At 39.3% G+C, this 24995-nt stretch overlaps 1 protein-coding gene across 1 annotated transcript in view; it reads right to left on the bottom strand.

The window, feature by feature from the left end:
* CDS1 (CDP-diacylglycerol synthase 1) overlaps window positions 1–24995 on the bottom strand; it is a 69430-nt gene that overhangs the window by 25912 nt on the left and 18523 nt on the right. The window contains exons 3-5 of the mRNA XM_037156095.2: window positions 15913–16009; window positions 9026–9123; window positions 3812–3951 (exon numbers count right to left, since the gene is read on the bottom strand). Coding sequence (XP_037011990.2) covers window positions 3812–3951; window positions 9026–9123; window positions 15913–16009 — 335 coding nt within the window. The remainder of the gene's footprint in view (window positions 1–3811; window positions 3952–9025; window positions 9124–15912; window positions 16010–24995) is intronic.

Raw genomic sequence — 24995 nt, 5'->3', positions numbered from 1 at the left:
AAGCTCACAAATGTTAACCATCACTGGTAAGGCCTCGAAACTCAGCAAACAAAACACTGATGCTGAGAAAACACGTCTAGGAAGCACTGTGTGTGCATATGCATGTTCTCAGCCTCTGCATCATTCATCCAGTAAATCTGTATTGAGAACTTAAACTCCAAACCCTGTGTTAGGCACTGGGAGTTAAAAAAACTAGAGAGAGACAAGTTGGTGCTTGTGGTCTAAGAGGACCATATTTAGGCTACACATAAAATGGTAGATGAAGAATACTACTGGTGATTCATATTGGACGTTTTGTCAGTTAACCCAGTAGCTCCTAGCTTACTGCAGGGTTGCACTGTAAAAGTACATTTGTAGGCTGTAATAACATCAATATCCAGGTACAATATTATACTGTAGTTTTGCAAATTATTACATTGGTGGAAACTGGGCAAAGTGTGTAAGGGATATCTCTATTATTTCTTACATGTGTAGGTAAACACATAATTATATCAACGAAGAATACATTTTGAGCCTTTAACTTAGATACAAAAGCAACTTTTCATGGACTGCCACAAACAGCAGTTGGTGTCTAAGATCAGCCCATGGTATTTTTATTTAACTTATAACACTCTTAGTATTAAATACAAGCCTAAATAGCTCAGGTCCTCATTCTATTTAGTAGGATGACAGTAGCAGTTTCCTATCCAGTCATCCTATTAATGCCTCCCAACTCATAATTTAATTAAAAATTTGGTTATATCATCTCTTAAATTAAAATCTCAATGGTTTCCAAACTTTATATACAAAGTTTCTCAAGATGTGGCTCCTGCCTACCTTTCTAACCTTTAATGCCTGCCACCAGGCCAGAATATGATTTCTCTCTCAATCTCAACCCTTGCACAGCTGTTTCCTCTGCCTGGAATGCCTTCCCCACTACCCAGCTGGCTGGCAAATGCCTGCTTGCTCTTTACTTTTCATGACCACTGTCTTCTCTTCTCAAAGGCCTTCCCATCCCTTGAGATGGCTTTCCTAGCAGAACAAGGCCCTCTCTCCCCATCTGCCTGCTCTTAGAGATCCTTATCCATGCTTTAGCAATGTACTAGGGGGACTCATGTCTCACCCGTTTTAAATTCTGGAAGGCACACTAGCAGCCATATTTCCTTTTGTCTCCTCAACACCATCCATAGTACCTAGCATTTGGAAAGCACTCCAGTGTTTGAGTCCATGAGCCTAAATTGCAAGTGGTAGGCTATTTCTCTGACAGAAGTCAGTCAGCAAGAAAGAAAGGAGAAAAAATACTGGTTTTATTTTATAAAAGAAGAGTTGGAAAATGGTGTATGGAACAATTACTAAAGAGGTTGCTTGGGAGGCTGTCATGTATATAATGTATAAAAAGAACAGTAAAGAAAACAAAGCACATCTTCTATACTACTCAATTGAGAAATTATTCTCAAGTGTAAGTTATAGCAAACCACAAAGGGAAAGTAAGCCGAGGCAATGGTAGTCACATTATTTCCTGACACTCTACCCAGCAGAGGCTACTGTATGGATATTAATATAGATGTAACTGCAGGTATGGAACAAATGAGATAGATTTAGATGTGTCAAGATAAAATCATCCATAAGCTACATCAAGTGGGAAAAAGCAGGTATAGAACAATCAGCTCTCATTTGTATAAAAAAAGAGGAGAAATGGAAGATAAAAACCTATAAGCTTGAACAACCAAAAAATTTCTGTAATAGTTCTAGGGAACTCCTAGATGTAGTAAATAAGGCTTTGAGGTAAGAGGGAAATTTCACTGAATATTTCCTTTCAGCAGTAATTTTTCCTATGAGCATGTATCATGATTTCATTTTTGAAAACGAGTAATAAAAAAAGTAACCCTAGATAAGGATGCTTGAAATACTCAGCTTTTGTCACACTCAGAACTTATCCAACAGCTCGAGGACATCCAAGCCCCATGAAGAGGCCAAACATACATGCTCAAGTCAGCAGCCAGTGCTGACTGGCCTGAGAGCAAGCCATCCACCCAAGACTGAAATGACTGGCACTACCACCATCTGACAGCAACCACAGGAAAGGCCTTCAGTTAGAACTGCCCGCTGAAGCCCAGTCAGCTCCCAGGACTATTCCTGAGAAAATAGTAAATTGTTGTTTAAAGCCACAGGAAAAAATATAAAACTAGTTAGGACTTCTGTCTTAAAATGTCATCCTGATTGCATGCATTGATTTCTATTCTGTCCTGGTAGCCCACTAAAATAACATTAAAAAATTTTTAAGGCAAAAACCCACAAAGCAAAGAGAACTGAAGAAATGTCAAGGAAAACAGAGGAGAAATAGCTGCAGAATTTGGAAGCTGGAAAAGAGATTGCATAACTTTTAGCAGACCTAAGAAATCAGGGACAACTAATGGTATTTTTTAGAGAAAACCGAGCAGAAAAGGCTCAGTAGAAGGCAAGGGTGAGGCCTGGGCTTCTAAATTAGAGTATTAAGTAAAAATCTACTAATATCCCTGGCTGGGGTGGCTTAGTGGGCTGAGCACTAGCCTGTGAACCCAAAGGCTGCCAGTTCAATCCCTGGTCAGGGCACATGCCTGGGTTGCAGACTGGGTCCCCAATTAGGGGCATGTGAGGGGCAACTGATTGGTTTTTCTCTGGTACACTGATGTTTCTCTCCCCCTCTTTCTCCCTCCCTTCCCCTCTTTCTAAAAATAAAAATAAATTTGAAGAAAATCTACTAATAATAAGTGGAGCCCTAGCCAGAGAAGTCAATTGTGAGTAGAATAAATGTATTTTTACATTTACCTTCTAATCACATTTCATAGTAAACTACTGGAGGCCATGCTTACGACAAAATGAGGGTGAAAACCCAGAAATTGGAAGGCACACGACAGAAGAAATGAGGAGGCCAAATCGTGAGGGCAGGTAAGCAGTAGGCCTGCAAGCAGCCAGTTCAAATAGGAATGGGACCACAGGTGCCTCTAGAACACAGGCATCTAGGAAAAAGAGGGAACCGATACACTATCTGATTTGTGTGCACATTTGAAAAAGCTGCCCACAGACATGAGACAGACCCAGTGGAAAAATGAAAGACTGCTACACAAAAATTTACAAATGTGGAGAAAAGGTGAAGCAGTTAATAAGTTCTAGAAAAGCAAAATGTTGTAAAAGAATGAAAATTTAATCACAGGTGGTACATAGAAAGTGATATATTAGGTACTTGTTTAATGATGCAAATCCAACTTTTAAAAAGCACATAACTAAATCAATTTCTTAGAATTTTTTATATGATGGGGAAACTTTAAATCTATAATTCCAATTTTATCCTAAGTATCTGATTCTTAATCTAAAAATCATTCAAAAAATGTGTCATAGTATACTTTAACCAAAGATAATATATATAAACATACATATTGTGAATATGTAATAAATCATGTCAGGAAAACCAAGTACCCTAACTAATTCTATATGAAAACCCAATTACCTAGGAACAAATAAAGCAATATAAATGTGAAAGATTTTTTGTAAATTATACCTGGTTGTATCAACCTACATATTTATAAAAATTTCTTTACTATAGTTTGCTAAGAAAATTTTCAAATATGTGGGATGACTATCAAACATGTACTTTTTAAAACCACCATTGCAGAATAATTGCTATTTAAGACTCTAATGAAAATGAATAGCTTTTAGCTGGGAAAATTAAAAAAAGAAGCTGGATCAAAATGTAATAAATATAGGATGTTATGAATTTAAATAACATAAATAAAAATAAATATGTAAGATATATTAGCTGCATTATCAGTACAGAATCTTTTCCTTAACTTACCTGCCAGATAGAGGGCAAATGATATGAATCTATGGTAGCGAATGAGGAACTGAAGTTGCTCTTCTCTTTGAACAAATGTAGCAAAATAATCAGCTACAGTCTCTCCATAGAAAAAGTAGTTTACACAAAGTAGAAAGTACCTGTAAAAACAAAGAATTTTTTTGTATTTGGTGCTTTTTTTCCCCTCAAATACCATAAAACTATACACTTTGATGATGATACAAAGATCAAAACCAAATTCAGAAGAATGGTTCAGGATATATTCCACCAAATGCTTTTCACTTAATTTAAAAATTATCTGTCAACAAGAGTTTACTGAATATGGTTCATGCCTTTACTTAGCTCAAAATCTAATGCCAGAAACAGAGAACTAAGAAACAGACTTCCAGCCAAGATGGAGGCATAGGTAGACACACTGTGCCTCCTTGAACAACCAAAATAAGGACAACAATTCAGAAACATACTAACAACCAAAACTGAAAGAAAACTGAACTGTTTGGAAGTCCCCAAACCAAGGAGTTAAAATAGACACATTCATGCAGACTGGTAGGTGGGGCGGAGTCAGGTGGCTGAGCGGAGAGGGGTCACAGCACCAAACTGTGAAACTGGCACAGGACTGTGAAACCAGGCGCACAAGGCACCCCAGGCGCACAAGGCACCAGGCAGACCCTGGGCACCCAGGCGGCAGCTGGCAGACCCCAGGCGAGGGGTGGCAATGGGCAGACCCAGTGAGGCAGTGATTGAGAAGCAGAGCACCTTGTGAAAGGTGGCTGGCTGATGGCAGTGGTCCCACATTTGCATGCAGATAACTGGGGAGCAAGATAGATCATGCAACCCAGGGTCCTAGCGCCTGGAAATAAAGCCTCAAAATGTGAACTGAAAACACTTTTGGGGATTGAGGCGCAGGGAAAGACTCCCATCCTCACAGGAAAGTTCATTGGAGAGACCCACAGGGTCGTAGAACACACACAAGCCCACCAGCATAGGAATCAGCACCAGAAAGGCCCGGTTTGCTTGGGGAAAGTGGCGTAAGGGACTGAGGTGCAACAGAGAGTGGAGCAAAGCACCACGTTTCTCCCTCTTGGCCTTCCACCCCCACACACAGCATCACAAGCCAGGACTTGGGTCCCCCCGCCTTGGGAGAACACCTAAGGCTACACCCCTCATATGTAACAGGCACGAACAGACAAAAACATTATGGCTCAAGCAGAAAAACATCTCAAAGCTCCAGAGCCAATACTTCTAAGCAACAAAGAGATAGCCAACCTATCAGATGCACAGTTCAAAACACTGGTGATCAGGATGCTCACAGAACTGCTGGATTTTAGTCACAAATTAGATGAACAAATGAAGGCTACACTAAGTGAAATGAAGGAAAATGCACAGGGAACCAATAGTGATGGAAAGGAAACTGGGACTCAAATCAATGTTGTGGACCAGAAGAAAGCAAATAATGGCCAAACAGAAAAGAGTCAAGAAGCAAGAATTCAAAGAAATGAGGAGAGTCTTAGGAACCTCCAGGACATCTTTAAACGTTCCAACATCTGAATTATAGGGGTACCAGAAGGGGGAAAGGCACAGCCACCAGTGGAAAACTTATTTGAACAAATACTAAAGGAGAATTTCCCCAATCTGGCAAAGGAAATAGACTTCCAGGAAATCCAGGAAGCTCAGAGAGTACCAAAGAAGTTGGACCCAAGAAGGAACACACCAAGGCACATCATAACTACATTAGCCAAAATGAAAATGAAGGAGAGAATCCTAGAAGCAGCAAGAGCTAAGGGGACAGTCACCTACGAAGGAGTCCCCATCAGACTGTCAGCAGATTTCTCAAAAGAGACCTTACAGGCAAGAAGGGGCTGGAAAGAGGTATTCCAAGTCATGAAATCCAAAGACCTACAACCAAGATTGCTCTATCCAGCAAAACTTTCATTTAGAATGGAAGGACAGATAAAGTGTTTCTCAGATAAGATCAAATTCAAGGAGTTCATCATCACCAAGCCCTTATTATATGAAATGTTAAAGGGACTTACCTAAGAAAAAGAAGTTAAAGAAACATGAACAGTGAAAGGACAACAAACTCACAGTTATTAATAACCACACCTAAAATGAAAGCAAACTAAAAGGACAGCTAGATCAGGAGTGAAAACATAGAAATGAAGATCTCAAGGAGGGTTAGCAACAGGGGAGTGGGAGGAGGAGATGGGGGGAGAAGGTACAGAAAATAAGTAGCATAGACAGTAGATAGAAAATAGATGGGGGGGGCAAGAATAGCATGGGAAATATAGAATCTAAAGGACTTGAGACACATGGCCATAAACTAAAGGGGGGGTAAGGTGAGGATGGGGGGGTAGGGTGGAGGGGAATGAAGCGGGGAATAGAACAACTGTAACAGCATAATCAATAAAAAAATTTTAAAAAAATAAAAATAAAAACAAATATATAAAATCTTTAAAAAAAATGATGGAGAGAATCCTAGAAGCAGCAAGAGATAAGGAGACAGTAACCTACAAAGGAGTTCCCATCAGACTGTCAGCTGATTTCTCAAAAGAAACCTTGCAGGCAAGAAGGGGTTGGAAAGAAGTATTCCAAGTCATAAAAGACAAGGACCTACATCCAAGATTACTCTATCCAGCAAAGCTTTCATTTAGAATGGAAGGACAGATAAAGTGCTTCTCAGATACAGTCAAGCTGAAGAACATCATCACCAAGCCCTTATTTTATGAAATGTTAAAGGGACTTATCTAAGAAAAAGAAGATAAAAATATGAACAGTGAAAGGACAGAAAACTCACAATTACTAACTACCATACCTAAAATAAAAACAAACTAAGGAAACAACCAGAACAGGAACAGAATCACAGAAATGGAAATCACATGGAGGGTTAGCAACAGGGGAGTGAGAGGAGGGGGGGGGGACAGAGAATAAGTAGCATAGATGGCAGGCAGAAAATAGACAGGGCGATGGCAAGAATAGTATGAGAAATGTAAAAGCTAAAGAACTTGTGACACATGGACATGAACTAAAGGGGGGAAATGTGGGAGGGAGAGGGTGTTCAGGGTGGAGGGGAATGAAGGGGGAAATGGGACAACTGTAATAACAATCAATAAATTAAAAAAGAAACAAAATAGAAAATATTTTCTCTCACCCTCTTAACTACTCACTGCTCTAGTGCCTTCTCATAGTAGAGATCCTAAGCCAAATCCCTACCTGCCCTGCACATATTAGCATCTTTCTCCTCTCCTCAGTGCTTCAGATGGACTCCCTCCTCCAAGCTCTGGCTTATCTTTCCCCCAGGGAAAGGTTGAGCCCACGAGATGTTGTTGATGGTAGTATGTGTGAGCCAGGAAAAAAGGCTGAAACACGGCCCTAGAGTTCCTAGGTGTGTATCCTTTGAAGGACAGAGTCCTAGGTAGCCAGGAGAGCAGAAGAGGAAAGGGATGGCTTCCCTCGAATCTCATGGCTAATAGAATCAGATCCCACTGTTCTCAAAGGAAAAAGTAAGAATTTTTATTTGTATCAGCTGTGCTACCATTTTTCTTTTCTCCCACATTGGAAACTATCTGAGTCCTCTGTAAGGCTGTCTGGGCCTACTCTAGCCTACCAATACAACTTCTTGCCCTCTATCGCCTAATAAATACCTTCTGCTCAGGAGGGCCAGGAATATCTCACCAAGTGGGGCACATGCCTCCTCAGTCCCACGCCTAGAGTGTGATGAGTGCTGTTTCCCCAATCAGAACACTCCTCTATCAAAAGCCTGCTTTTACTTCAAGTGACAGGGTCTCTCGTCTTCTGCATGAAGCCTTCTACAATCACTGGAGCCTATCCTGACCTACCCTTTTCCCCAACGTTTACAATCAGTCCTGAATGGTTTCACACTTAATTATTCTCCAACTACTTAATCTACCTAACATTTCCCATATACTTTTCCACTCATGAAAACCAGCTATTACCAAAAATCAAGAAACTATTTTTGACTATTCTGAACAATAAAGGTGATACATTTGTTTTAAAAAACACTGGCCCCTCTGGCTGACACCAATCAAGGAACCATATTCAAAGGCATGGCTAATTAGGTTAATCAGGAACTGTCATATTATCATGTTTCCTGGTCAAGGCTTGATAAATAAGGATTGTCCCTGAAAAGTATGTAAAAGATATGAAACTTTAAATATTAAAACCATTACGTATTTTTACTAATTTTTACATGCATTTATGCACATACAATATGTCATGGGTGGGTAACTCAGCCAGCACTGTTTACAAGGGTGCCTCTACACTGCCTCCATCAGAGCCCTCGTCTCCCCCATCCCCATCTACTCTCACGTCACACGTCACGGGGCCAAGGGCCTGGAGAGGAGACCAAACCAGACAACTGAGGTGTGGTCATCTCTCCTTTCACCGCTCCCCTCTCCCACCCTGGGTCTATGAGGGCTGTGGAGAGGGTGGGCCCAACTGCAAAAGGAGGAAGTCCAAACATTCAGCCTGGACTTCCTCCTCCTGAATAAACTACTGATCATTCAAAAGATAAACAAAAACACTGCCTTTGCCAGTGTGGCACAGTTGCTTGGGTGTCATCCCGCAAACCTAAGAGTTGCTGGTTTGATTCCCAATCAGGGCACGTGGCTGGCGTGTAGTTGGGGGTGTGTGACAGGCAACCAATGGATTTCTCTCTCTCACATCAGTGTTTCCCTTCCTTTCTCTATCCCTCCTTTGACCCCTCTCTAAAATCAATAAGCATGTCCTAGGATGGGGATAAAATAAAAAACAACTATTTTTATATCTCATGTTTCATTCTTTGTAGAGATATCTTATTTTGTGTGTGGTTTCATGTCAACTGAGGAAGGGAAGCAAAACATCATACAATTGTAACATTTTACAAAATTAAATTTTTGCTAAAATTTTAATTATAAAGGATATCAAATGTGTCCAATATAAGGGGATTTTTTTTTACTGGACAGAAATGGTGTATATATTCAATATAAACTAGCTACCTCTATAAAAAGTGAAAGATGAGATATAAAAATAATTGTGTTGGAATGGAGAGTTGAAAGTGATTTTCTGCTTTTCAAAATTCAGTTGCATTTTTTAATTTATCTTTCTCCAACATCAATCTATAAAGTCTATTACATGAACACTGTTTGATCAGAATGCTGCTCTTATAAAGTTTAGGAAAGAGTCAGATTTCATATCTGAAAGATTTAAGTTACTTACCAGCTTAGTGTTCTAAACCATGGTAGATCATAAGAATGATAGACTCTGTAACCAATAGTGATAATTTCATGGAAGCACTTCACTTGGATGCCCAGAACCTGAAGACAAGAGAAAGCACTGACATGCATTCCTTAAAGCTTACATTTGTGCTTAATTGTTCAGTAGGTAGCTTGTTGAATGTATTTTAGCCTATCCATTTTTGATTATTCTAAATGTCCATAGTAAAAATTCAATATTCAATGTCCCAAAACTCAAGTGATGCCCCACAGGGGTAGGCAAAACAAGTTGTACTGAGAGACCCTTCCTGGGGCCAGACATGTGGGGTGGTTTCAAGGTCGAGGGGTATCATCTGGTTGGTCACAGGTAACTAGGCTTTATCATTCATCATAACTTTGTTTCTTAAGGTTGTCCATCTCAAGATGGACAATCTTTTTATCCATTTTGTTTCCTGAGCTACCTGAGAAAAATAATAGTATGTGAAAGTTTGCTTGATTATATTCATGTTGAACCATACACCATGGAATACTTGCCGAGGATAAAGGTCCTGTCAGGAAAAATGGTTGACACACTTACCCAGTCATCCAGGGGCTTGTCATGGACATTTCACTCTTCCAGCTATGCTGACTCCCCCACAGCCAGCCACACACATCTCTGATCACCAAGCACTGCTACCTCGGCAAATTATGAGCAGCTTTGTACATCTGCAGCCACTTTGGCCAATCATGTCTGTGCCATTCTATTTGCACAGTTTTAAATATACACACCTCGTAAATCAATTTATATATATGAGTCCCTTTTTCTGATGGTCTATTTAGTAGTCCTTCAAACTGCTGCATCCACCAATCTGGGTAAAGGTAGTCCTGAGGATGTAGCAGCATACACAAGGCTTGGCTTAAATCAATTCCAAGACTCAGAGTAAATGTAAGTGGAAGGCTTATTCTCGTGAACTAAGATTAAATCTTTGTGAATACAGCTGACTAACTCTTTTAAACTTCTAAGAGTATGCCAAATACTTCTAAGAGTATTTGGCATGTTGAACAATCCTAGAGCTAAGAATGGGTTTTATATCTTTTAAGAGATATAAAAACAAACAAACAAACAGACCCTGGATGGTATGGCTCAGTGTATTGAGTGCCGGCCTATGAACAACAGGGTCGCCAGTTTGATTCCCAGTCAGGGCACATGCCTGGGTTGTGAGTCAGGTCCACAGTAGGGTGCATGTGAGAGGCGACCACACATTGATGTTTTCCCCTCTTTCTCCCTCCCTTCCCCTCTCTGTAAAAATACATAAATATTTTTAAAATTTAAATGAAAAAAATCAAAGATTATGTGACAAAGACATATGTACCTTTTTTTGTCTTTCTTGTATGTAGTTTCTTAAAGCCTAGAATATTACTATCTGGTCCTTTACAGAGCAAGTTTATCAAACTCTGCCCAAGGACATACTTTGAGATTTCTTATATGATCCCCACAAATTAGCATTCCCAAACCTACTACTCAGAATACTTCCCCCACTATACCTACCACATGTTCAATCGCATACATAAAAAAGTCATTGTGTCCTATCATCCACATGATAAGAAATTATACCAAACCACTGTAAATAGTTCTTGTACGGAAAAAGCCATAAATGTGTTATAAAGACAAGAGGAAATTGACAAGAGGAAATTTAAATATTGTCCTTCAAATAAACTTTGTATGTAACACCAAAATCATTTTTAAACAAAAATAATCACAGACTTTAGATGTTAAGATAAAATAGCAAAGCCATGCTATTTGTAGACACAAGGACTATTAAAATATCAAACACATGGCCCTGGCTGGTGTCACTCAGTGATTTGAGCACAGGCCTGCAAACCAAACTATCGCTGGTTTGATTCCCAGTCAGGGCACATACCTGGGTTGCGGGACATATCCCCAGTATGGGGTGTTCTAGAGGCAACTACACAGTGATGTTTCACTGCCTCTCTTTCTCCATCCCTTCCCCAATAAAATCTTTAAAAACATATCAAACACACTGATGAAATTTCTGTGAATACATTTGCTTAAAAACCATTAGCTCTATATGTGGTATTTTACTGGGAGGAGAAAAAAGTATTTTTAATAGCACATACATTTATTTATATGATTGTCAATTACAGCTTACAAGTAGAATTGATATAGAACTGCTAGAAAAACAGAAAATAGGACTCAAACACTAGAGTTAAAATCCTTAAAATATATGTATGTCTTCCAGGGCTGGGTGAATATATAAAAACTGATACTCCACACCATCAATACTGGTAGCAATGCATATTGATAGAACTCTGTTGGCCCAGTAATGTGTTAAGAGCCTTAAAAACAACACCTATTATGTAGGTGCCTATTCTGCTAGTTACTGATAATTCAGAGGAATAATATGGGACATCTGTTCTCAGAGAGGCATTATCTGTTGTGGAGGACACACACAACTGTACAGTAACACCATGTGGCAACAGGCACATGGGTATAAATAAGCACAGGTAAACAGAACACTGTGGAAGTGGGTAAGGATGGGCCCCGGCTGGGGCCCAGGGGGAGGATCAGAGTTCTGTTTGCAGGAGAGGACGAGGCATGTGGTTGAGAGTTGCTGGCACACTAAGGTGGGATAAGGAGTGGAGAGAGACAAACCTGGTCACAGAATCGTAGGAAGTAGCACAAAAGACTTTGTGCTGACTGTGAAAGGACGTGATTAGACGTGAGTGTATGGGGACCACAGAAGTGGAAAGAACTGACTGGAGAGGCAAGACCCTAGCATCCGGAGGAACGTGGACAAATGTTTGACTGGAACAGTGGCAGTAGGGTGGAATACAGGAATAAGAGACACTGAGGAGGTAGAACCAACAGGCTTTGGTGGTTGAGGAAGTTGGGGACCTAAAGGAGAGAGAGGAACACAGAATAACACTAGGAAAGGCTTGGTAAATAGATTTATGCAGAATGGTTGGGGTTGGAATACAAGTTCAGGTCTGCATATGTTGAGTCTGAACAATGGTACCTGCAGGTTATCCAAATAAAAGTGCCTATTTCGGCCCTGGCTGGTGTGGCTCAGTGGAAATGAGCACTGGCCTCCAAACCAAAGGGTCATTGGTTCAATTCCCAGTCAGGGCACATGCCTGGGTTGAAGGCCAGGTCCCCAGTTAGGGGAGTGTGTGCACGAGAGGCAACCACACATTGGAGTTTCTCTCCTTCTCTTTTTCCCTCCCTTTCCATTTGTATAAAAATAAAATAAATAAAATCTAAAAAATGTACTTATTTTCACTTTGGGGGAATCTATTCAAAGAAAATTACACTGCATATGAAAAGGCTTTACATTCTAATATGTTTAGGATAGTGGTAGTCACAATAGAGAAACACCAGGACACAACCTGAATGTCTAAAAACAACACAATGATTTAAATAACTTAGGAGGGCTCCATTCCATTGAGGACACTAATGTACTAAAGCTGATGGTTGTAAAAACTGTAGAGTAACACAAAATATTTGATAAGGCACATAGTTTACAAAGCAGGATACAAAATTTTAGTCATATTATGACTACAATCATGGTCATATCTAAAACACAAAAGAAAAAAGGATTAAAAGAGGCATATCAAATGGCATTGTTAATTGGGTTTTTGTGGTTAATAATTGGGTTGGGGTGATTTTTAAAAATTATCTACTTTCTGAAGTAAGTTTAATATACTTTTATACTATTGCAATGGGGAAATTTTTAAATATAACATTAAAAAGTAATTTATATAATATATATTAAAATAATTATTATAGGAATTTCTAAGAAGATATAGGGGAAGGACTCCTACAATATCTTCTCTATGTGCACATATGCTTTAAATCAAAGTATGCTTTCATAACTCCATCATTTAGAAAGTGTGACTGATTCCAAGCTGTGAATGCAATAATCAAAGTGCTGTAAATAGAAGTCTGAAGGTAAAAAGCTCACTTCAAGGAACATGAGTGTGAGTTCCATCTTAAAATAGTAGCTATCATTTCCTAGAAGTAAGTTTTTAATAAAATTGTCTTGGATTAGTCATTTTCAAGTACTTATATTACTAGCAAATGCAAGCTAGATACAATGTATATGACTCAAAATATAAATGACCTAGTTAGGGATATGAATGTAAATAAGACTTTAAAACACAGAAAAGTAATATTAACAGCATGTAAATATTACTGTATAACAGCATGTACATATGTGTCTGTGTGTATATGCCTCCATATTCCCTTAAGATAATGTCATAAATATAGCACACATATGTATGCAGGTATAGGTGTGTGCAGACATGTGTGTGTATGTGTGTGCTCAATCAGAGCAATAACAGTTCAAATTTTTAATATTCTTATATATACTTTAATACTTATATTGTTCTCTGATTAAGTTCAAAGAAATAACTTGTAATAGAATAGTATTTTCCTTTCATAGTAGAAAAAATGCAGAAAAACCACAAGTACTTTAGGTATGCTTATGATTCTCTTTTAAAAAATCAGAATCCAAACATGCAGGGATGTCTGTAAAAGTGTTTTGAATTTTGTCATAAAAGAGTAGTTAAAAATTAGCTTCTATCTACAAATTCTGGTCCTAGCTACCACACTAGACAATTTAGTTGGAAGACAATGTCACTCATTCACAGGGAGCCCACCAAATTAGTCTGAGTCAGGGTATCAAGGATGTGGGTGTTTTGTAATATCTTGATCAAAATTATCTTCTAAAGGAGAATCAAAATTCAAATAATCCACAATATTTTCTGTGGCTCCTCAATACTTTACAATTAAATACCAAGCTTCTTCACATAGCATTGCAAGGTCCTCCAGAATCTGATGCCTAATTATTCTTCCAGGTTCAAAGGCCCTGTGCTCTAGGAAAAGGGCATCAACTGCCTTCTCCTGACACACCTCACTGTTAGGACCTTTGCTCACAGAAGGCACTCACTCCACCCTGATAGAGCCTCAAGGTCCACTCAAAGGTCCCTTCATACACAAAGCCTTATGAGCTGTCTGCCATCATCTAACCCCTTCTTCCCCGGGCTCTACCACTCACACAGCACTGAGATGTGCTTTGCACACCCTCACTCTTTAAATGCCTATGTCTGGGCCAGTGGCAGTCATTCGGCATAGCCCTCAGTGGATTCAGACTGAGAAGACTGGGAGCTGGGGCCCTTCTCTCCCGTCACACGCCACCTACCCGACTTTTAGACTCAGCATCTTCTGCCCTCACATTAACTCAGCTCTACCCATTATTCACCTTTCTTTGTTAAAAACAACAACAACAAAAAAAAACAACTTCTTAAGATGTCATCAACTTAAAAGAACACAAAGAAAAATTTCTTACTCATTTTTGTGACCTCGATATCCATCCCCAAGGAAGTACAAAGTTAATGACAGGACAAAAAGAAAAGTGAAAGGGCTTTGTGGTGCTTAGAAGAGCTACTTTAAGTGGTTACTTTAAGTGGTTTCGGGGTTTGACAGAATTTTTTTCTAATTGTATCTATTTTCAGTTCAAAATGTATTCTTTTGTAGACAAAGAAAAACCCTATCATACTGCCCGCAGCTTAGTGCTCTGATAGGACTGAGCATGGTGGGGAAGGGGGTCAGCCAGGTGAAATAGGTAAACAGACTTCTAAGTGGGCAAGAGCATCCAGGAAACAGAAAGGCGAGGAGTACATAAAAGGAGGCTAAACAAATGGAGATGGGAAGAAGAAACAGAAATAATAAAGAAGGGATACACTCTGCATATTCTTGAGAGCAGGCTCTCACTGTTCACTGCTGAACACACTGAGCACCTGGTAATGAATCTATTGAACAGATGCATTTCTCCTTCCACTCCTACCACTTTGGGTTTCAGATGCTTCATGCTACTTCAGATATCAAGGCTTTTGCACACAGGAGTCCTCCACTGTGACTCTCCTTCCCCCAAGTTCCTTCTGTCACCATGCTGTCTGTCTTCAGACCACAGTGCACATGCTGGGCTCATGTCTCTGAGAAGTCTCCCAGCTCACCCTTTGCTCTCATAGAATCTTATGTCTGATCAACTATGTATAATGTAGATAATGAGCGGCACAGACAGCTGCATTTTTCTCAGCACCACTGCACCACACCCCAGAACAAGCACAATGCCTGGCACATAGCAGGCATCCCAGAAGCATCTGCAAAAGGAACGAATTAAAAGCTTAAAATACTTGTTTGGCTTTAAGACTTGTTGGGCTTCCCATACATGACAAAATCCTCAACTCCCAGGATAGCCTCTGCTCGCCTCTGTGGTTCATCCCTGGATACCCTGCACGTGTACAACGAGCAGATCCCCAAACAGACCCCATGCTCTCATCCCCCCTCTGCCTTGCCCAGGATGCCCCTCCCCAGACGGCCTTCCCCTGCTCGGTCCCTCCTTCAGCACTTGGCTTTGGCATCACCTCTCCTGAAAGTCTTCCTTCACCTCTGTCTCGAGTTGTTTTAGGCACTTTTTACTGTGCTCTCCCAACAAGTTCTATCATGAGATTTACTTACCTCATTTATTTGCTATCCTACTGATTTATAAGGTTGGTTGTATGCCTCTGCCATTTGATTGAGTTCCTTGAAGTTAGGGACCTAGCTAATAGTCACGTACGTTGAAGTCATGATGTGTTAATCTCATGCTTCGCACAATGTCTGACAAAAAGACATTAACTTGATCTCTGCTGAATGAACACTTTCAATGGACATTTTTCAAACAGACAAAATTAGCCCAGTTCATTTCATGAACTAGAAGATGCTTAAAGGAACTAAATTTGCTGTTACCAAGCCTTACACTACCTTCTTTTTCATGACATGCTCAAATTACTTCAATATCAATGCTGAAAAACAAAGCAAGAGATACTTAGGGAAAGGTAAACACTTACAAGAAGCATCAGCATAAAAGATCCCATATAGATGATCAGGAAAAACAATGAAATCATAGTTAGCGTAAGAATGCCACGAATCCACCAGTTTTTCCACCTGCAAAGAAAATGTTTATAAAGTCAACACTTAATGTGTTCTTAAAGTATTTTTTGTGCGTGGTTTCAGTATCGAGTTGCTAGACCTAAGGATTTCCCCCGATTATACTTTGAGACCCTTACTTCACCTTATAACGAAAAACAAAACCCAACCAACCAAAGAGCATTTGTTCACTCACTGAGAGCTAAATTATATATAAAAATTATGTTAGTCAAAGAAAAAAAACCTGATTTTTGTTTATTCTGAATAAGGATGAATCATGAGGCAAGGCAGTGAGGTGGTCAGTGTGGATATGTTTCCTGCCATGGTTATTCATAAGGGAAGAAAGAATAGGATGCAAAAGCCCTCTATAAAGATGGCCACTCATTTGGGGTACCAGATGATTTTAAGGAGGTACAGACAGAAAGCATGACCTTCCAATGAGAAAAAGTGGAGAACAGCTGATACAGAACGAAGACTGGCGAACAGAGGGATTTCTGTGAAATGAAGAAGGTGCCAAGAGGTCAGCCCCAAAGGACAAGGCCAGATTGAAAGTCACTTCCTTCTATCGCTCAGTGTGCTGCCTGCTTTCCTTGATCAGAGACAGCAGTAGAGAAGTATTTTTTTTATTGCTGTTCAAGTACAGTTGTCTCCATTTTCCCCGCACCACTCCCTCCCACCCCAGCCATCCCCACCTCCCACCCTCAATTCTACCTCCCTTTGGCTTTGTCCATGGGTCCTTTACAGTTGTTCCTGACAACCCTTCCCCTTTTCCCTCAATTGCCCCCCCCCATCTCCCCTCTGATCACTGTCAGTTTGTTCTTAATTTCAGTGTCTCTGGTTTTATTTTGCTTGCTTGTTTGTTTTATTGATTAGGTTTATCCTTGGGTCCTTTCTTGTTCCTTAGAGCAAAGCAACCTTGTTGGCACACCCAACTAGTTCCTGGCCAGCTGAGAACACATCTCCCCCAATCCCTGGGCAGGGTCTGGGGTACCCAGCTTCTTCTCGACCCCCAAGAGCCTCTCATGTCAATCCCCAGTGTACCTTACGAATACTGTCACTCTTTATGAGGCCATGACATGAAAAATGTCACCGGCAGCTGCTGTATGAAACATTGAGAATGATTCTAATACCGCCTCTGCATGGATGATGATTTCTGAATGTAAAATGGCTGCCTCTCTGCTTTTACTCATTCTAAATGCATTTTATATTACTTACAATGAACTCTTTTTCTTTAAGACTTTTCTGATTTCTATTAATTCTAATGATAGCATTTAAATTAGTTACAAAAGATCTGTATTCAACTTTGTAAATATAACATATATGCACAATGTTTAAGCAAGGCTGTTATTCTCCTTCCCATGAAATAAATATTTGCCAATTTCCTCTATTTATCAAATATCAACATAGTCCAGATACTTTTTAAATATCCCTTTTATCAGGTCATTTCTGTGCTCAAGATCTAAAATGCCCACATTAAGTCTAAATTCTTTTTTTTTAAGATTTATTTAATTATTGTTCTTAAGTCTAAATTCTTTTATCTCACTTCCAAGGTTTTTCAAGAGGTGGTCAAATTCTACTTAACCAACTTTATTCCCCTCTATTGTTTAACAAACTATGTAGAGTCATAAATTTCTCACAGACTATAAGCTTTGGGGCTAAAATGAACTGGGCTGAACTGAAATGAATGTAGAGTCAAAAATTCTCTAGCTGAAAGGTTCTATTTAGTTTTATAGATATAACCCTCTATGGATTAATGAATGGATTAGGAAACTGGGCTAGGTCACAGATCTGATCAAAGGTAAATAAAAGACCATAAACCAGTCCCCTGATAATAATCGTGATTTGCCTACACAAAATCCAGATGTGTCTTAGTCCTTTATAACTCATCCTCAGACTCAGGATTATCGAGAACCTCTTCTAGTCAAGAGGACACTGCATGTTAGAAATCAGCCCCTAGGTAGATGTTGCCAATGTCTGTGTCTACCTCTCTTAGATGCCTGGCTTTGACCTTCAGAGAATGGTCACTGTGAACCAGCCACTGAGAACCAGAGATTTTAAACAGGGAACCTACTTTCTTCATATCACCTAAAATTCCTCAACAACTGAAAATGGGGATCCTAGAGGAACACATTATGCCTGGTTGTCTTTTATATGGATATTTGCCCTCTGAGAAAAATTCCCTTCCCCCAGTAAGATCGAAGACTTACTTCTCTTATTTATTTTAATTTAACTGACTCCCCAAGTTCCCCAAAAATACCTACTACAAAGTTAGGCACATATTTAAACATAACATATGTATCCACTGATATAGTAGCCAAAAGTCATCTTTCAGGAGAGAAGCACTGAATTTAACACATGATATAAAAAATCAAATAAAATAATTGTTACTATAAATCAGAGTCTGATTCTGAATTTAAAATTCTCAATTTCCTTTACCAAACTCCCATGATTACATTACAGAAAGCCTCAATTTTGGTACCAAGTCATCACCTCACAGACTGTTTCTGGAAAAAGGAATTTAGAATTAGTAGAGGAGAATTTCATTCAAATTTCATGTCTCTAGGAGCTACCTGAGCCAGAAATGACATTTCTGAAAAGTATATAATTAAGCAATATCCTTAAAAAGTGATGATCGAAGTGGTTACACACATTGTTCAAATCAATCTGGATATGTACAATGACTTACTGTTACTACCATTATTAATTCGTTTTTATGTCAAAAGTAATGACAAGTTAAAACAAACAAGAAAACTAGTGCCAAAAGTATCAAGAACCTGAGGCTGGCAAGCAGTTCACCTGAGCCAAGAACTATGACACGGAGGCATGCCTCAAAAATGAACAAGAGCTCAGTGGACCATCTGGCAAATACAGGGAGATCTGAGAATGTCTATCCACCAGCCTTGGAGAAGGTGGACAGGAAGTCTGCAGGTTCCCAGAAAAGAAGGAAGATGGCACATGCAGTATAAGAGCACCAGTAAGGCTATGTACCTGGATACTTCCTTGGTGCCTCAGCCTCAAACTAGTATCATTTTGTGCCAGATAATTCTTTGTTGTGAGGAGCTCTTCTGTGTACTGCAGGGTGTTCAGCATCCTCCTTGGCCTCTACCCACTAGATGCTAGTAGTAATGTCTCTCATTGTGACGACCAAAAATGGTCTCCAGACATTGCCAAGTGGCTACTGGAGAGGTGGGGACAAATTCCGGGGCACTGCCCCTGGATGAAAACTTCTAAACTAGACTGTGGCTAAAAGGTGCACTAATGAATAAAGCTAGACTTCAATAGCTAGTGAATATCCATACATACACGTCAAGAAACAGATTGGGAGAACTTGCCAAATGACCGAAAACCTTTCAGGCCCCTTCTAATTTCCACAACTTAAGCATTTTTGACATATTAAAACTTCAAAAGTGAGCTTAAATCTTCAACAAGAATTCACTTTTAAACTTGAGACACATGGTCATAAACTAAAGGGAGGGAATGGTGGGGGAGGGGGTGCAGGATGAAGGGGAATGAAGGAGGGAATAGAACAACTGTAATGGCGTAATCAAGAAAATTTAAAAAATAAAAATTAAAATTAAAAAAAGATCAGAAACAAACAATATAACAAACTGTCTTGAATGTAATGCATTTTGAGCTACCTGTCAGGAATATAATAAAAGGGAATGCTTTTACTGGGTAAAAAAAAAAAAAAAAAGAATTCACTTTTAAGATTTTATCCTAAGGAAATAATTATAGATGCTAAATAAAAGCCATCTATAAACAAAAATGTTTAATGCAGAGTTGTTTTTGATTGTGAGAATTTAGAAATCAGCTAAATACCCAGCAATAGCTGGTTGGTTGAGTAAATTGAACTACAGTTATACAAAGGAATCTATCATGCAGCCATTCAAAATATTTAAATATATTTAAAGGTATTTATTCCTAATATGACAGAATGATAATAAAAATAGAAAGGCATGGAATGGCACAATGCTACTTTATACCACACACACACACACAATGCATACAAGAAAAAATGTTTCAGAGTGAACACCATGATATTTTAAATATAAACATTTTGGTGAGAGGATTATAGGTTTTTTTTTTCCTACAATTTACGAACATTTCTTATGTAATTAGTACTTTTAATCTTATGCATCTATAACTCCTACGTCACTGCAAGGCAGATTATTTGAGGTAAGAAAGAGCCTAAAATGAATAAGATATACATTTTGAAACATTCGTGTAGTCTTTATAGTAAATTTTCATGAGAAGATTGAAATTGGTCACATACCATCTATTGTTAAATTTTAAAAACTAATTCTTTTTTTTAAAAATTTTATTTAGTTATTTTTCAAGTACAGTTTTTTGTCTATTTTTCCCATCCCAGCCTCCCCCGCCCCTTGCTCCCCACCTCCCTCCCATTTCCACCCCCCTTAGTTCTCGTCCCTGTGTCCTTCCTATTTGTTCCTCCAAATCCCTCCCCCATTTTCCCCTTAACTTCCCTTCCTTCTCCCCTCTGGTCACTATCCCTTGTTCTCTATTTCAGTGTCTTTGTTTTTTGTTTGTTTTTTTTTTCTGCTTGTTTGTTTGTTTTGTTGTTTAGCTTCCTGTTAAAGGTGAGATCATATGGTATTTGTCTTTCAACCCCTGGCTTATTTTACTCAGCATAATGCTTTCCAGTTCCATCCATGTTGTTGCAAAGGGTAGTAGCTCCTTCTTTCTCTCTGCAGCATAGAGGGGTGATGGACCCTGGCCCCTCAGCTTTGACTTAGCCTGAGTCCTCATTCTGTCTTGGCTGCCTTACTTCCCCTGCCTGACTTAAGCCTGAAACAATGATAGAGGGCTGTCTAGCCCTGTGCTGGAAAGGGTGGGTTCCCTACGGTGATCAGGCCTAAGAAAGAATACATTAACTCCTATGAAACCTGCTTTGCTAAGAATGCTCTCCATTAAATGATAAGGGTCCAAGCAGGAAATGAGTTTGATTCCCAAAGTTTTGTAGCTTCTTATCTGATAGACTCAGAATAAGCCCTAGTAGTTCTTTGTATGCTATCTAATGTTTGATCCTTACTACCTAACAGTCATTAATGAACTTTACCTGTCTTACTCTGCAAACTGAAACCCAATAAAAACCTGTCAAGGCAAGGGTCAGCGCGCTCTCCCCTTTAGCTGTGCTGTCCCTTTTCCTCCACAGGACTTGGTAGTTTGTATCTTATCCATAATGCCTTGGACACTGTGGGCCGGTGTCCGTGTCACCATATGACCTCACTTATAACAGAAATCTAGTGAGCAAAATATAACCAAAGGCATAGAATCATGTACTAGACTGACAGTGATAAGAGGGAAGGAGGGAGATAGGACTGTTTGAATGTAGGAAAAGGGATTAATCAAAAACCTTATAGGAAGAACCCATGGAGATGGACAGTGTGTGGGGGTGGATTACAGAAGTTGGGGGTGGGCTGTGTGGGGTGGGTGCACAGGGAAAAATTTGGAACAACTGTAACAGCATAAATAACAAAACATTATTAAAAACATAATTGTATTAAAAAGCAATTATTATTAAGGAAACATAGGAATCCAGTATTATTCTAATATAAATATATATAAGAAAATTTCATATCTGAGATAGACCTGATAAGATTTTAATGCAAAGATACAGTTGTCAATTAGGTCATGAAAACAACTGGGATCAAGACTATTAAAATAATCATGCTTTTAATAACAGACACAAAATATGTTCTATTGGTTAAAAAACTGAAAATTTTGCATCGAAGCAATTCTGATATCTCCTAGAAATTAAAAATAAAAAAACTCATATTACATTCAGTAGATATGACTAACCCATTCTTTTTGTTATGACTCAAGAGTAGTAAAACCAATTTAGTACATTATATCCAACATATTTTGTTCAATAACAGAATATCAAACAGAAAAGAAATGAAGGGACATTACATAGTAATGGCAAGAATTTCTTCATAGCATTTTTGCAGCAATTCATACATACATTTGTAGACTTCCAGTCGAGATGGTGACACAGGTAAACACAGCTTGCCTCCTCATATAAACACATCAAAATTACAAGTAAAGTAAGAACCATCACTCAGAACCATCAGAAATTGAGGTGAATGGAAGTCCAAATATGGAATTAAAGATACCATGTCCATCTAGACTGGTAAGAGGGGTGAAGAGGCAGAACGGGCTGGTCCCACACCCATGTGTAGTGTATAAAAATTTGGGAGGGATATCTCAGGAACAAGGAGTACCAGCCACACACAAGGTCTCTCAGCCCTGGGTTCCACTTCCAGGAAGATAGATCCCCACAACTTCTGGCTGCAAAACACCAGCAGTGATTTAATCAGTGGAAGAAACTTCTGGGGTCCCAAGTAGTTCCTCTTAAAGAACCTACACATAGATTTACTCAGACTCACCCACTACTCAGACTCACTCCCTCTGAGCTCCAGCACCAGGGCAGCAGCTTAAAAGGCATCAGTAGCATACAGGGAGGAACTAAAGTGTCTGGCATAAAGGAGTGACCTGGGAGACAGCTTTCTCCCTAACAAAATGGTGGGCACATGCCATTGCTCCTTTTCTGAACCCTCCCCAACAGAGCCACAGAGCCAGCAGGTGAGTGCATATGGCTGCATATGCTGCAGATATGCTGAGACTTCTTCAACGTGGCTAACACTGTTTGCCCCACCCTGGGGATGCCCTGATGTTCTATCCCATCCAACTTATGTGCCCACCAAAGCTGTTAATAGTGGCTTTTCCATATGCAAGGCTGATTTTGGCTTATGTTTCATAAGTTCCTAAAACCCCTCAAACAAGCAACAGCTGGTCTCAGTGAGCGCTCAGTATCCATATCCCTTGCTAAGTGACCCTAGGCCCAACACTAGCAAGCAGCCAACCTATGCTCATACCTTGGATTCAGCTGGAACCTCCAAGCCTAGCACAAGTAGCAGCTAACTGCAGGTTGTTTTATCGCTCATGCAGGGTAGCCCTGTGCAGACAGAGGTGGGGGTCGACATTAGCCTGAACCATCCAGGAAACCCCAGATACTCTGCACCAGTAGACAGCTACAGACCACATCAGAGTACCACCATCCTGACCCTGCAGAGCTGATCAACCACAGAGGTTGGGGGTCAATGGTCACAGCCAGTCACTGCAGCTGACTGGCCTGGGTAAATCCTCCTATTGACCTGCCAACAGTAACCAAGTCTCAACTACAAAACGAAGGTATATTCAGCCCAGATGGGTGATAGGGAAGCTGTGCTACTGGACCCTACAGAGCACCTACCTCATTAGGCCACCAAGACAGGGAGTCGTAGAAGTTCTATAGAATACATAGAAACAAACACAGGAAGGCTGCCAAAATGAGGAGACAAAGGAATATGGTCCAAATGAAAGAACAGAACAAAACTCCAGAAAAAGAACTAAACAAAATGGAGATAAATGATCAGATGCAGAGTTCAAAACACTGGTTATTGGGATGCTCAAGGAACTTAGTGAGGAACTCAATAGCATAAAAAAGATTCAGTCAGAAATGAAAGATACACTAATAAATAAAGAACAATTTACAGGGAATCAACAGTAGAGTGGATAACGCCAAGAATCAAATCAATGATCTGGAACATAAGGAAACAAAAAAACAGTCAATCAGAACAAAAGAAGAAAAAAGAATCCAAAAACATGAAGATAGTGTAAGCAACTTCTGAGACAACTTCATGAGTTCCAACATTCACATCATAGTGGTGCCAGAAGGAAAAGAGAATGAGCAAGAAGTTGGAAATCTATTTGAAAAAATAATGAAAGAAACTTCCCTAATTTGGTGAAGGAAATGGAAATGCAAGTCCAGGAGCATAAAGTCCCGAACAAGATGAATACAAAGAGGCCTACTTTAAGACACAGCATAATTAAAATGCCAAAGGTTAAAAATCAAGGAATAATTTTAAAAGAAGCAAGAGAAAAGCAGTTAGTTTTTCTCTACAGGGGCATCCCCACAAGACTGTCAGATGAGTTCTCAAAATAAACTTTGTTGACTAGAAGAAACTGGCATGAAATAGTCAAAGTCATGAAAAGCAGGGGCCCATGGCTATGATTGCTCTACTCAGTAAAGCTATCATGTAGAATCAAAGGGCAGATTAAGTGCTTTGCACACAAGAAAAAAATAAAGGAGTTCATCATCATCAAACCATTATTATGTGAAATGTTTAAGTGACTAATTAAGAAAAAGAAGATCAAACTATGAACAAGAAACTGGCAATAAATATATATTTATCAACAATTGAATCTAAAAAAAAACAAATGAAGCAAACAAGAAGAACAGAGAGAGAATCATGGATACAGAGAGTATTTTGATAGATACACTCTATCTGTACATTCAGAGAGTGGTTGCCAGATAGGAGGAGGGAAGGGGAGAATGGGTGAAGAGGTGAGGGGATTAAGAAGTACAAACAGGTAGTTACAGAATAGCCATGAAGATATAATGTACAGTACAAACAATGGAGTAGCCAAAGAATTTATATGCATGACCCATGGACATGAACAATGGTGGGGTTTTGCCTGAGGGAGTGGGGAATGCTGAGTGGAGGGGGGTAAAGGAGGAAAAACTGGGACAACTGTAGTAGCATAGTCAATAAAATATACATTCATGCACCTCTTGGGAAATGCTGTAAAATGTGTCTTTTGCTGCATGGCACCATCAAAAAAGATGGAAAAACTGTTCCATACCAATATTTAAGATTTCATATTAATCCAAATAAAGGCTTACATTTATATTGCTTCTATAAATGTTATAGTTTATATTATTAAGGCATACAATTGAGGGCAATATAAAACTAGGTACAATTTGTTGGTGATTTCACATTTTAAAATATAAAATATAAAATGGTAAAGGGTTGTAGTTTTTGGACAATAATTTTAAACTCAGTTAAAAGAAAAAAAAAGACCTATTTCTGTTTGGCTTTTTTTTCTTAAAAAAAGGAAGCAGAGGATATAGAATGTTCCAACACCAGAAAAGGAAATCTGC

This window comes from Artibeus jamaicensis, unplaced genomic scaffold, assembly GCF_021234435.1.
Source record: "Artibeus jamaicensis isolate MK-2021 breed Jamaican fruit bat unplaced genomic scaffold, CSHL_Jam_final contig_452, whole genome shotgun sequence".
Taxonomy (NCBI): Eukaryota; Metazoa; Chordata; class Mammalia; order Chiroptera; family Phyllostomidae; genus Artibeus; species Artibeus jamaicensis.
The sequence above is the reverse complement of the archived record's forward strand: the minus strand, read 5'-3'. Positions and strand labels throughout refer to the sequence as shown.